Below are 13,533 nucleotides of genomic sequence, written 5' to 3' on the forward strand. Positions count from 1 at the left end.
CCCACGCCAAGCCTCCTTCCTCAGTGGGCTTTGGGGACCCTTCCTTTGACGTGGGGGTTTGCTCCTGGAAAACTGGGCATGGGTGCCATATTCTCTCCCTCTGGGGCCTCCTCCCACCCCGGTGGAACCCGGCCACAATTAAAGGAACTTGGCTATGTCAGGAAAGGCAAATGAGGAAAATTCACATTTCAGGCTCAGTTTAAGTCCTTTGTGTAAAAACATCCCCAAGAAGCAAATGGCTGCACCTCATCGATTTCCAGGGAGAAATAGTCTGCAAGCATCTCAGCCTTCTTCTTCAGAAACTCCACGATGTACTCTGCAAGTCCCTCTTTGGGGCCATCTTCCTCTGTCCAGCCACTTTCTGGATGGTCCAAGGCAAGCATGGCCAGGTCGTATAGGGGCGCTGGCTCCTGAAGAGGCACACAGGGGAAGAGGACCAGAAACACGACTGCTTGAGTGTGGTCAGCAGCGATGCCCGCTGCCCTGGCCCTAATGGGGAGGAGGGCCCATCTGAGGGACAAGCTCCCCTAGCACCAATGTGGCAATCCTCTCCCCCTGGCACCTCCTGCTCTACAGGGGTGGGGCACTCTTAAATATGGCCGTGGAGAGCTTGGACGTCCTCCTTGGACAACAACCTGTTCCTCTATCTGTCAGTGGGGGAATGACTCTTACTCTGATGAGTTTCAACGTGCACTTTATAGACCTTAGTCTTATGATAAAAACTTGGCACAAAGACTTTTTTCCTCCCAGTAAGCAGTTTCCCTTTTAATTTTAGCTGCACTGGCTTTGTTTGTGCAAAACCTTTTCAGTTTCAGGTCACTGTATGCTCTGCCATCCTCTCTGTGCTGTCTGGTCACAGGGCACAGGGGCGCGACTAAAGTGACGAATCACCAGTCATCAGCTCTGGTGAAGGGTGAGCGTGCCAGTCCAGTGCTGGCTCCAGCTGCCACCCCCGTGACTGAGCACTGCTGGGGGGTCCACACTGGCTCCACGCATGTCTGGCAGAGTTAATGAAAACTGCCCAGCTTTCACGAGCACGACGGAACCCCGTTCTCCTTCTTCATGGTCTTACGGACCCCAGAGTCCTTGGGGTTCCCATATGGGCATGTTTAAAACTGCCGCCATGATCCTTGGAGATCACGCAACATAACCAGCCCCAGTGCGGCCCGGGGAACGCTCGGCCACACAGAGCGGTCACTGAGTCAAAACAGAAAGTCCCACCAGGGAAGGGACTCACCGATAATCTCAGCACCCCAAAGTTGGCAAAGTCATAGATGACAATCTGGTAGAAGAGTTCTTCACTGAAAAGAGAAGGAAAGGGATTAGAGAAAGGTGAGCTGAGCACAACAAAGATGGCTGCCTCTCAGGGCCATAGACAGCTCGCTAGGACGCTGCCTGACACTGGTGAAGGGAGTGTCCTCACTTGGGAGTTCCCTCCACCAAAAACAGCCGGTTCTGCTTCTCTGCTGTCCCTCACACACTCAGCTTTTCCCAGGCAACTTCCTCGGCATGGATGGGTCCCTCCAGCAGTCTTGTAAAGCCTGTGGACCCCTTCTCAAAACTAAGTCTTTTAACTAATTGAAGGAAACAGTAAAGTTCAGTGAAAATAAGTATTTAATTTTCTCTCACTGAGGCAGGTGGTGACACAGTGGACAGAATACTAGGAGCCGGGAAAACCTGAGTTCAAATCCTGCCTCAACCAGAAAAGTTGTGTGACTCTGGACAAGTCACTTACCCTCAAATTTCCTCCCCTACAAAATGGGGCCAATACAGCCTCGACCTCCCAGGGCTACTGTGAGGGTCCAAGGAGGTCATGCTTGTAAAGGGCTTAGAACAATGTAGGGCAAACAGCAGGTGCTCTATGAATGCTTATTTTGTACCCCCAACCCTCCCCCCGCAACTGCATGGACCTCCTTCATCTGCCCACAGAGCAGGCCAAATGCCTCCTCTGACAGGCCCCGGGGGAGACCCCCTTCCCGAACATGAGGGAGGTGGGGGCCCCATGTCTGTCCTCCTGGTACACACACACACACGTACACAGACATACACACACACACACAGACATGCACACACGCACACAGACAGATACAGACACACAGAGACACAGATATACTCACAGATACACACACATATATAGACACACAGACACAGAGGTGCACACAGACATATACACAGACACACACGGACATGCACAGACACACACAGACACAGACACACACAGAGACACAGATATACTCACAGACACACACATACATAGACACAGACACACTCAGACACGCACACACACACGTGCACATGCACAGACACGCAAAGACACAGACATACTCGCAGACACACACATACATAGACACACTCACAGACACATGTGCACATAGACACACACATGCGCATGTGCACAGACACACAGAGACACAGATATACTCAGACACACACACAGGCGCGCACACACACACACACACACACATACACACGCTTCGGATTCGGTCCCTTTCTTCCTGCGGCTCACTCTTCCAATACCAATGACCTCCCTTGTTGGGCCATCGTCTCGTGGCACCCGGGTGGGCAAAGCCTGTATCCCAGGCCCCCCTGCGACCTCACGGCCCCAGGCGCTCTCGTACTTCCTCCTGTTTTGTCACCTGAATGTCTGGGAGCCAGAGCCCCCTGCAGCTCCAGAAGAGGGGCCTTCCAGAGCCCGGCCTGGCCACCAATGCCATATGGCCGTGTCCCAGGCAGTGCCATGAGGAGCACGTGGTGGGCATCCACCCGGACCCAACACTTCCATCAGCTTTTCTGGCCCAGATGTTTTTGCCAGTTTCTCAAACTGCTGCAGATGCAAGTGAGGACGGTGCCTTTTGGGAGCTGGAAGGTCTGAAGAACGTCACAACACCGCCGGCTCACAGAGCGCAGAACAGTGCCCTGACGTCCTTCACCTATCAGCGAATCAGTTTCAGAAAGAGGCTTGCTCAGAGACCAGCTGGTAAAGGTGGCACCAGTGCTCAGGGACAGTGAGAATGCCTGTGGGGCATTTTAAATAACTTTCTCATCATCGACAGGGAATTCTTCTTTTGTCTGAACTCCTCAGGATTCATTCTATGATGTGGCCCAGTGGGGAGAGCCCTGGGCCTGGAGTTGGGGAGACCTGAGTTCAAATCCAGCCCCAGACACTTAACACTTACTAGCCATGTGACCTCGGGCAAGTCACTTAACCCCAACTGCCCTGCCCTCCCCCCTCCAAAAAGAAAAAAAAAGAGACCACCCACCTTGCGGGGTTACCGTGAAGATCTAACACCTAACGTCTGTCAAGTGCTCAGGATGGTGCCTGGCCCCCGGCAGGGGCAATAGAAATGTTAGCTGTAATCATCCTCATTGCCATTAAAAGGCCACATTAATGTGAGGGAGGGGAGTGGGCCCTTGGACCCAGTAACCACGTTCGTTTCTGGACAAACAGTTCAAACAAAACCAGCAGAATTCTTGTAAAAGCCTCTAAAATCATTATTTTAAATGCTTACTGACAAACACCAGGCTCATTTCTTAAGATGGGCTGTTTGTGGGTGCCCTGAAGGGTAACTTGGTCTGAATGGCTCCGTCCGCACCAAAGGTGATATTTCAATGCTAAGAGGCCTTTCACTGTAGCTGAGATGCAGCACCCCCTCCCCTCCCCCAGCTCCTCGGCCCATTGGGGCTTTCTGTGGGTCTTGGGTGACAAAGCCCTGGGCAGCTCGTGGCCAGGCCTGGGTGCAGGCAGCTTCTGCAGTGGGGCAGGGGGAGTGTGAGAAGCCCAGGCCTCCTTTGTACCATAAGGGACAGAGCAGTACCCCAGCCTAGGAGCTCCCTTACTGGACACGGCCTTGGCCATCTGTCATCACCTTCTGCTGGGGCACGTTTCCCTGGTGGGGTCTCCATCAGAGGTGCTCAGGGACCCCCACCTGGTGCCATGTTGCCATATCTGTGCCTCCTCCTCCTGCTTGGGCAGTCCTCCTAACTAACTGGCTTTCCAGCCGCAGTCAAAGGGTCTTTCCTGAATTCTGAGGAGCCCAGAAGAGTAGGCATCCTGCTGTGTGCTCTGGGGCTGGCCACCCGGGCTTCTTTTCCAACCACATGTCGGCTTTTCCTCATACTTACCACCCCCCACAGCCCAATGCCCCATGACTGTGCTCACTCATGGCTGTTACCTGAGCTTGGTGGTGTTCACAAGGTACAGCTTGGTCTGGTACTGGGCCAAGGCCCACTGTGGGGTCACACAGCCAATGAAGGAGTGGTTGCGCAGCATCTCCTGCAGAGCTGAAGAGAGGACGCCATCAGGCCTGGTGCCGCTTGGCCCTCAGGACCTGCCTCACCTCCCTGAGCAGCCCAGGCAAGCACGGACCCAGAGCCAAGGGCTCCACTGGGCTGGGAGGCCCTTGGGCCGTCAGGGCCCCCAAGTCTCCAGGACTGCCCACGTGAGAACAGCAGAGCGCGCCAGGCAGGGGGAATCTATGGTGAGCACCACAGCTGATGGCTGAACCCAAAACATCCCTGGCCTGGTCCTGCCAACAGACCAGCACCAGCAGTATTCTTGGTGCGAGGGAGCTCAGATACAGCTCTCAGTGTAGACGAGGGGCCAAGGTGAGAGACGGCAGCAGGACCAGGCTGTGCTGGCCTTCTCTCTCCTCTTCCAACAAGAATGACCTCGGACTGGGAAGGAGGGAGCCAAGCCCCAGGAAAAAGCTGCACCAACTGAGCTGGCTAAGGGACCTCGCCCCCAATGATGGGCAGCCACCAGATCAGGCCCCTCCTCCCGGCCCTCGGCCTGGCATGCTCCTACCTGGGCTCTGCAGACAGAAGAGACCCGCGTCCACATTACCGAAGTCCCAAGGGTGAGAAGCAGCCTGGGCCAGTGCGAAAGGCTGGCCTCAGGCCAGGAGACGTGGGCACCCCTGGCTGCAGGACCCTGGGTAAGTCCCCTAAGCTCTCAATGTGCTGGGGAGTTGCCCCATGGCTCTATGAGGCAGAGAAGGCGCTTCCCCTCCCGGGAATCCATTGGCCCTGCCCCTATTCCTATTCCCTAGATAGGGCAGTGAGGTGGCCTCCTGGACAGAGCACCAGGCCTGGAGTCAGGAAGACCTCCATTCAAATCCAGCCTCAGGGGCTCACCAGCTGTGTGACCCTGGGTAAGTCACTTCCCCTGTCTGCCTCGTTTTCACCCTGCAGAGATGCCCTGCAGAGGGCACATCTGCCCTCCTGGTGCCCAGGAGGGGGGGCATTCGCACCTTCGTGGCCTCTCTCGCTGACCTCTTCCTGCAAAGTCAGCACGCTGGTGAGCTTGACCACCCGCCTCCGCGGGCAGCAGGCCGCCGTCATGTCCTCCTGCGACATTTCAACATCTGACTCTTCCCTCGGCCTCTTCCTGCAGGAAAGGGAGCACGTGGGTCCCTGGCCTCTTTTACAGACGCGCCAAGCTTGCTGCAAGGCCAGCATCTTCACTGGCCACCCGGCAGACCCCTCCTTTCACAGGTGAGTGCCCATATCAGAGCCCGAGGATGTGCCGGCAAGCTTTCCACCCACTACCCCAGGCCCAGGCCACATTCAGATGCTAACTCAGGAGAAGTCAGAACACTGATGATGTAAATTAGAAAGAATTAAGGGAAAAAGAAACATTGTGCCTAAAAGTAACATCCAAAATGAAAACTTATCAAGTTTAAGTATATATAATTAATAACTTTGTAATGTAATATTAAAAAGAAAACCTGGTAGGCTTTAAGTCAACAAAAATCTAATAATAGTCTAAGACTTTAATATCTCACCACTAAGAATGTGATAAATCCAACCAAAGAATAAATATTAGAAATCAGAGGTGCACAGAATACTTTATAAAAATTGGACCTGACAAATAAGAACTAATGAGAAAAGCAAAAAAAAAAATTATTTTTTTCAGGCATTCCAGCAACATACACACAAATGAGAAAAGCAGAAATTCCCCATTTCCAGATCATGCTGGAGATCCCCTGGGAACTGCAGCGAGAGCTGGTCTCAGAAGCAGGAAGGCTGGGTCCAGGCCTGGACACTCCCAAGGCTGCGCTTTCAAACACATGGCACAGGCCAGTGGGCCGCCTCCCCACGGAGCTCACTACAACACCAACATTGCTGGTCCAAACAAAGAAGAAAAGATTTTTTCCCCTGCAGATCACAATGTTTGAGTAAACTGTGACTCACTGAGTCAAAGACCTCGGTGCAGAGACAGTAATGAGAGGACCAAGAGGCTTCCCTGTCTGTAGAATGGGCAGGTGGGAGTCAAGGACTGATTCCCAGGGCCTCACTCCTGCCCCAAGCCAGCGATCCCACAAACGAATGCCCCTGGGAACATCACCTCCCAGGTGATAACAGGACAGTGACTGAAGCCCACCCAGCGTCAGGCACGAAGCTGCCCTGGGTGGCAGCTCATGCCACCGAACAAATGTTAACAAAACTAAGACTAAAAACGACAAACAGAAGTCAGCATCTTTTGAATAAATGACCGAGAAAGACAAAAACAAAATTTGTTAATCAAATAAAAAAAGAAAAACACCAAATTACCAAGATGGAAAATATGAAAAAGCAGACAGATCACAAAGACAGCAGAAGAAACCCAGAAAGTCACCAGAGATGAAGACATCTGGCAAATGCATTTGAAAATGTAAAAGAAATGGATAAACATTTTAAAAATACAAAATAGGAGAGTTTTTTTGGAGGAAGAAATAAAAATTGTTAATCACAAGAAAACATGCTTAGGTTAAATTAAAAAAAAAAAGATAAGACTCTATCTTGTAAATATCAAATTGGCAAAAACAGCCCAAAAACCCAAACAAAACTAAACTTCCCCCATCCCTGGGCCCTTGATGCTGGGAGGACTGGAAGGAAGTTGGAGCCTTTCTGCTGCAGGCAGGAGTGAAGGCTGGCAGCAGGGGGCCAATGCCCCCCCCCAAGTGCCCCAAGTGCTGGCCCCAGGAGACCAACTTAGGGCCCTTTGTCCAAAGCTCTCAGAGGACAAGGAGGGCACTGAAACAACCAAAACGAGAAACGGGAATAATGCTACGGAACTCTGGGAGGCCCCTAAACAAAGTGGCGAAGAAGGAGGCCGGCGTAGAGCCAAGGGCTGGTGCACACCTTCTGCAGGGCTTTTTCAAAAAACCAACTGTCCCTAGTTTAAATGTTCTGGGTTTTAGAGATTTTCTCCCCATGGGGTTCACCTGTTTCTTATTAACAACTCCTCTCAAGGCCAAACAAGAGATGGAGAACGTTATGAAATGCAAAATGGATCATTCTGATTACATTAAAGTGAAAAGTGTTTGCACAGACAAAGCCATACAACCAGGATTAGGAGGAAAGACTTTTTTAGGAGGGAAAGAATTTTTACAAATAGTGTCTCTGATAAAGGCCTCATTTCTAAAACATAGAGAACTAAGTGAAATCTCTAAGAATACAAGTCATTCCCCAACTGATAAATAGTAAAAAGATATGAACATGCGTTTCCAGAGGAAGAAATTAAAGCTATCTATAGTCATATGAAAAAATGCTCTAAATCACTACTGATCAGAAAAAGTCAAATCAAAACAACTCTGAGGTACCACATCTCACCAGTCAGACTGGCTAATATGACAAAACAGGAAAATGATCAATGTTGGAGATGTGGGAAAATTGGAACACTAATACAATGTTGGTGGAGTTGTGAACTGATCCAGCCGTTCTGGGGAGCAATCTGGAACTAAACCCAAAGGACTACAAAGCTACACATACCCTCGGACCCGGCAATATCACTACTACGTCTGCATTCCAAAGATCATAAAAGTGGAAAAAAGGCCTCCACGTACACAAACAGCTACAGCAGCTCTGTTGGTGGTGGCCAAGAAGGGGAAGCTGAGGGGATGCCCATCCGCTGGGGAATGGCTGAACAAGCTGTGGTGTATGACTGTAATGGAATGCTACTGTGCTATAGGAAATGAGGAGCAGACAGACATCAGAAAAACCTGGAAAGACTTCTCTGAACCGATGCTGAGTGAAGGGAGCAGAACCAGGGGAACATTCTACACAGAAACAGCCACACACTGTGCAATGACTGACTTTGACAGGCTTGGTTCTTCTCAGCAATGCAAGGATCCAAGACAACTCCAAGAGACTCATGATGGAAAATGCCGTCCGCATCCAGAGAAAGAACTACGGGGTCTGAATGCAGAGCAAAGCAAACCACTGGCTCTCCCTCCTTGTTTCATTTTTTCTTTCTCATGGTTCCTCCCATTCATTCTAATTCTTCTATACAACATGACTAATGTGACAATGTGCTTAACAGGGACGCATGTGTAGAACCCATATTGGACTGCATGCCATCCTGGGCAGGGAGGTTGGGAAGGAGGAGGAGAAAATTTAAAACTACAGAGTGAATAGAGTGAATGCTGAAAACTAAAAATAAATTTGTAAAAAAATAAGTTTTGCTACTATTTTTTTGTTTCATGCTCTGCAGACAATATAATAAAGGTGGATAACATGAAAAAAACCACAGTTCCTCTCGAGGACACCCCCCCTCCTCCCAGCCCCCCAGGAGCCACGCTGGCCTCCTCCCTCCCTCTCACCCCCAGACCCCTCCTACCTTCCCAGTCTTCTCACACCTTCCTGCCCCCTTCACCTGGTACTCAGTATGTTTATAAAAATAAAAAATGAAGCACACCATCACCCATCACTAACTGACCAGCTGAAGGGCTGGACAAATGAGCTGCCCTCAGTTTCCCCAAACCTAGGATGCAGACACCCTTAGACCGAACACTGCTAATGAGGGACCCTCTCCCTTCAGGGCCCTTACCTGTGATGGTCCGTTTCGGGGGGCCACTTGTTCCCTTTCTTTGGATCTTCTGGTGGCCCCATCACTTCTGCGGCTGGCTCGGGGCTCCCGGGCAGCTCCTCCATCTCCTCATCAGGCTGGCCGGCTGTGGCCGCTGGCTGGAGTTCTGGGCTTGGGGCCAGGGGGTGCCTGACTGAGGGTCTGCTCACAGGCTGCAGAAAAGCATCAAGCTTCTGCTCGCGGGAATCTGTGCGGACCATGTGATGGGCGTAGACCTTGTCGCTCGCTCCCTGGGTTGATGCTGAGGCCCCAGCAGCAGGTTTCAGCCCCTCAGTCACGGGGCCGGCAACGCCCGGCAACAGAGTCTGAGTGGGGAAGAGGAGGAGGAAAGCACGGAATTAGGGGTGCAGGACGGAGCTAGTTCTAGATTCTCCCAAGTGTGCATGTATCAGGGCAGCCCCAAAGCATCAAGCCAGAGAGCCAAGAAGCGCTTCTGCCACAGGAGGATCTCAGGTACTTCTGGAGACGCCCCTGGGTCTGTATCTGCGGCCGGGGTGTGGCACCCACTACCACATCCCTCTGCTACAAATGAGGAAGGTGAACTCCCTGGCCCAGGGCCCACAGGATACCCCAGGAAGGACAGGACGCTCCAGGAGTGCTCTCTGGGCTTAGCCTGAGGTGCCCTCCATGGGGGGGTCCCCAACAAGCATCGGGGGATCCCCGATAGTGGTCGACCATAGTGCGTGACGGTCTGCAAGTCAGGGTCCCATGGGCAGGGTCTCAGCTCCCCCCACGCCTCGGGCCCACCCACCTGGGTGAAGTAGGTGCGTGAAGAGTTGGCGCCCAGGAGCTGGCCCTCAATATGCTGCTGCACGCGCTCCAGGATGCTGTCTTCGTGCAGGAAGTGCACCTCGTGCTTGGTGGGGTGCACGTTGACATCCACGTTCTGGGGGGCGATTTCCAGGCTGAGGAAGGAAGGGGACAGGGCAGAGATGAAGAGCAGCCCCCCACCCCAGGGTCTGGAGCCAGCTCCGACCACGCTGGTGCTCACCTGCAGACTTAAGGCTGGCAAAGTGACATTGGGCAGGAGCTCCTCTGAGCCGTGCAGCCACCCTGGGAGGGAGGCCTTCCTACTGTCCCTATTTTAGAAGAGGAAACCGATGCAGGTCGAGGTAAAGGGACTGACCCAGGGTCACACAGCTAGGAAGGCTCTAAGGTTCCTTGCTCAGAGGGACAACCTGACTGAGCCAGAAGCATCTGGGTGACTTCAGCGGTCCCTGAGCCTGAAGTCCAGTGGCAGGCGGTCAGTCAGTCAATAAGCAGCAGGGACTTGCCCAAGGACCTACAGGCACAACCAGCCTGGCTCATCAGAGTCCATGTCCAGCCTGCTTTCTGTCTCAGGACAAGGAGGGGATCAGACGCCCCCTCCCCACCCCTTCAGTCTGATCCTCCTTCCTCAGTGACAAGTGGGAACCCAAGTATACAGGTACAGGGTGGCCTTCAGCCTGAGGCTAGGACCTTGACCGCCACGTCCGCAGGTCCTGGCTGAGGAAGGCAGGTCACAGGTGGGAGACGCCTGAGCCCCCCTCTCCTCTCCACGACCTGACTGGCAGAAGGAACGGATGGACGCTCCGCTTACCTCAGGTAAAGAAATGGGTGTGTGTTCTTGGGCAGGTAGGCTGCGTACACATTCTCCACGGCCTTCTTCAATGCGGTGGATTCTACTAGTCGGTCTGGAAAACAGGACACAGCTCGTGCTAGACCATGGAGCTCAGTGCTACTGGCCAAACCTGGCAGCTCAGCTCTGGAGGCCTCACCCCACTAACACTGCCTCTTTCTGGCTCAGTCCCTAGGACAGGAGGCCTCCTAGAGCCGTTAGCTGGGCCCAAAAGGCTGCCTCCGGCCCACAGGCCACCCCCCAAAAACAGCCTGCTTTCCATCCAAATGCTGCCAGTCACCGTCTGCTGTGGCCTCATGCCAGGCCTGCCCTTGGCCACAGTCTCCCTTCCTTCTCCATATGGGGTGTCCCCAAGGCAGAGGCAGCATGCTCTGCTGCTCTCAGGGCTCTGGACTAGGACTCACAAGATCTGGGTTCCAACCTAGGCTCTGTGCCTTCAAACCTGAAGCATGCAGAGCAAATCACTGGCTCAGGCCCTGTCAGCTAGACTCCATGACTGCTGAGGTCCCGGCCAGCTCCAAACGCTGCAAACCCACCATCCTAAAGTGCCAACTGTGGCATCTTCTTTTAAGAATAACATAATTTACTTCTCTATGAATATAGTCCTCACTGTTCCCCAAAAGCTGGAGTTTGTAGCAAAGAGTAGAACCCAATGCTTTTTAAAAAATAATTCAGCCAAACACTGGCCAATCCGATGGCCTTTTACTCCCAGGACCATCTCTGCCAAGGAGTGGGGGGGAGAGAAGTGGTGATTCATAGCTGAGAATCTGGGGTGACTCAGGGTTGCCCCTTTCTTTTCTATTTTCAAGACCTCAGTCTTTGAAGGTAGAGCTGAACTTCTCCACCCAGCCCAACCTTACAAGGACTTCCTAATCTCAGGGGAATTCCATTTAATCAGCATGGGCGGAGACAGACCTTTCTGTCTAGCTAGCCCAAGGCCGGGGTGGTCAGGGATAGGTGGGCGACAGCCCCTCACCTCCCACTGGGCTAGCCAATCAGAGTGCACTGTTACTCCTCTTCCAAAATAACATGGAGGCCCAGAGCCTGCCATGACAGTCTCTGGCTAAAGGAGACAGCCAAATGACCACCCTTTTAAAAGACCACGCGCTGGCCTTATTCATGAAATGATTAACCCAGAAACCATGTGTCTCAAGCCTCTTAACCCATCAGTTATGGCTCGCCCTTCTACTGGACCCAGGTGGAGAGAGCTCTCCACAAGGAGGGGGCTCTGTTCGGCCTCTGGCTGTGACCTGACCCTCCTTTTTACCAGTAAGCACATGTTATGTGGGTAACTTCATGTGTCTTGTGTCCGGCTGGCTGTTCTGAGCCTTTCAGTCTCTAATTTTCACTTTCACTCGCTTACTGTCCTCTTGAACAGGCTTGCTGGGGACAGAGCGCCTGCCTACCTTTGAAAAGAAATCCTATGTTTTAATTGAGTCTTGGGGGGTTGAGCAGAGATGTGGGGAGCCGCCTGAAGAGTCTGGGGATCCACTCTGGGACTGGAAGCCTGGCCGTTCCCAAGATTTCATTAAGATGAAACAGGTGAGCTCTGACAGCACCCACCAACTCTATAAAAACTACAACATCTTGGGGAGCACATGAGGTCACAATTCTGCCCCAGAGGGAGAAGCCCTCTCAGGGCTTTCAGGCAGAGGCAAAGTCAGACTGGGCGTGCCCCTGGGGTGGGCACAAAGTTCTGTTACGCAAGTAGCTCGAGTCCCGCCATCTCAAGTCTGATTTCTGTCTGTGTGTTTAGTTTGGCAAGAGCAATCTGAGAAGGGATTTCTGAGTCAAAATGCCAAGTTTGTTTTTCTTTACTGGGACTTTAACCGCAGCTCCAAGCTGACAATATCTCAGACCAAACAGCTGGAGCTTGGGCCATCACCTCAAGTGAGGTTAATTAACGAGTCCCTTGGATCATCTAGGGCCCTGACCCCCAATATATCTGACCTCAGGGCAAAGTGTTTAAAACTGCAAATATAAGGTTTTTATCTTTAGGACCCTTTGCTCAAGGCTTTTATATCGTAACCTTACATGCAATCACTTTAGGATTGCAGTAATTTGTTTAAAATGCATATTAGCATGGTGAACGCTGTTTTACTAGGTAATGTTGGTGAAAATAGTGAGAGAAATCTCACAAACAGCTCTGCCGATCTATGAATTATTCAGTGTTCCCTCTCTCCAGCTTCTAAAAGGTGAAAAGCAGCAGGACAGAAAAGAGTGTGAGGATGACTTCTGATGTGGATTTGGAGAAAGGCTCCTTTCTGCCTCTGCCAAGCAGGCAGCCAAGCTTTCTGTAAGTGAGACTTACGGAGTCAGCACGTGCTCCAGGCCCCTCTTGTTCTACTTGGCAGTTTCTACTGGGGGGGAAGGAACCTGATAAAAACTTGTCCCTAAGTGTCACAGAACTGACTATAATTAAAATCTGTTCTACACTACCACTTCTGAAATCTTTTGCAGTAGATTAGCTGGAAATAGTGAATTCCACAATGCAAAATGCTTGGAATAAATAGCCTTTGTGTAAAATACAATACTAAATCACTGAAATTATAAATTAAGTTTCTTTATGATATTGTTTGGAAAAAAGATCCAGATGGGCATTATTATTACTACACCATATCAGGAAACCTGTTAGCTGTGTGGTTTTAAGCCAAGTTACCTCAGTTATGTGATTTGTAATATCTATAAAAATAATACCTAACATTATTTTGATAATTTATTGTATTGAAATATTTTTAGGAATGTGAATTCTTTAATTCTTTGGGGTTAAAATATTTGTTAAAAGATTGATTATAAACTGAGTTAGGGTGTTAGTACTTTAAGATTTCAGAATCTAGCCCATACTTAGTACAGTGATTTGACTTCAATTAAGAACTAACCAGTGATAAGTCTAAGAGTAAGGGTGGGGGCAGCTAGGTGGCACAGTGAATAGAGCACCGGCCCTGGAGTCAGGAGGACCTGAGTTCAAGTCCAGCCTCAGACACTTAACACAAAAACTAGCTGTGTGACCTTGGGCAAGTCACTTAACCCTAACTGCCCTCCAAAAAGCAAAAAAAAAAAAAAAAAA

The 13,533-nt window shown here is 51.2% G+C and overlaps 1 protein-coding gene and 1 long non-coding RNA gene across 3 annotated transcripts in view; one reads left to right on the top strand and one right to left on the bottom strand.

Annotated features, from left to right (window-relative positions):
* MLH1 (mutL homolog 1) overlaps positions 1 to 13,533 on the bottom strand; it is a 44,444-nt gene that overhangs the window by 2,493 nt on the left and 28,418 nt on the right. For both annotated transcript variants that reach the window (XM_069084317.1, XM_069084318.1), the window contains exons 10-16: positions 10,428 to 10,521; positions 9,600 to 9,753; positions 8,810 to 9,153; positions 5,250 to 5,386; positions 4,173 to 4,281; positions 1,238 to 1,301; positions 246 to 410 (exon numbers count right to left, since the gene is read on the bottom strand). In XM_069084317.1, coding sequence (XP_068940418.1) covers positions 246 to 410; positions 1,238 to 1,301; positions 4,173 to 4,281; positions 5,250 to 5,386; positions 8,810 to 9,153; positions 9,600 to 9,753; positions 10,428 to 10,521 — 1,067 coding nt within the window. The remainder of the gene's footprint in view (positions 1 to 245; positions 411 to 1,237; positions 1,302 to 4,172; positions 4,282 to 5,249; positions 5,387 to 8,809; positions 9,154 to 9,599; positions 9,754 to 10,427; positions 10,522 to 13,533) is intronic.
* On the top strand, positions 11,010 to 13,509 carry LOC138158215 (uncharacterized). Its single transcript, XR_011167591.1, has 3 exons — positions 11,010 to 11,735; positions 11,845 to 12,008; positions 12,652 to 13,509. It is a non-coding gene; the product is annotated as an uncharacterized lncRNA (long non-coding RNA).

The sequence above is a fragment of the Petaurus breviceps genome, unplaced genomic scaffold, assembly GCF_028583685.1.
Source record: "Petaurus breviceps papuanus isolate PSGF00001 unplaced genomic scaffold, PetGlider_PUasm1.0 174, whole genome shotgun sequence".
Classification (NCBI taxonomy): Eukaryota; Metazoa; Chordata; class Mammalia; order Diprotodontia; family Petauridae; genus Petaurus; species Petaurus breviceps.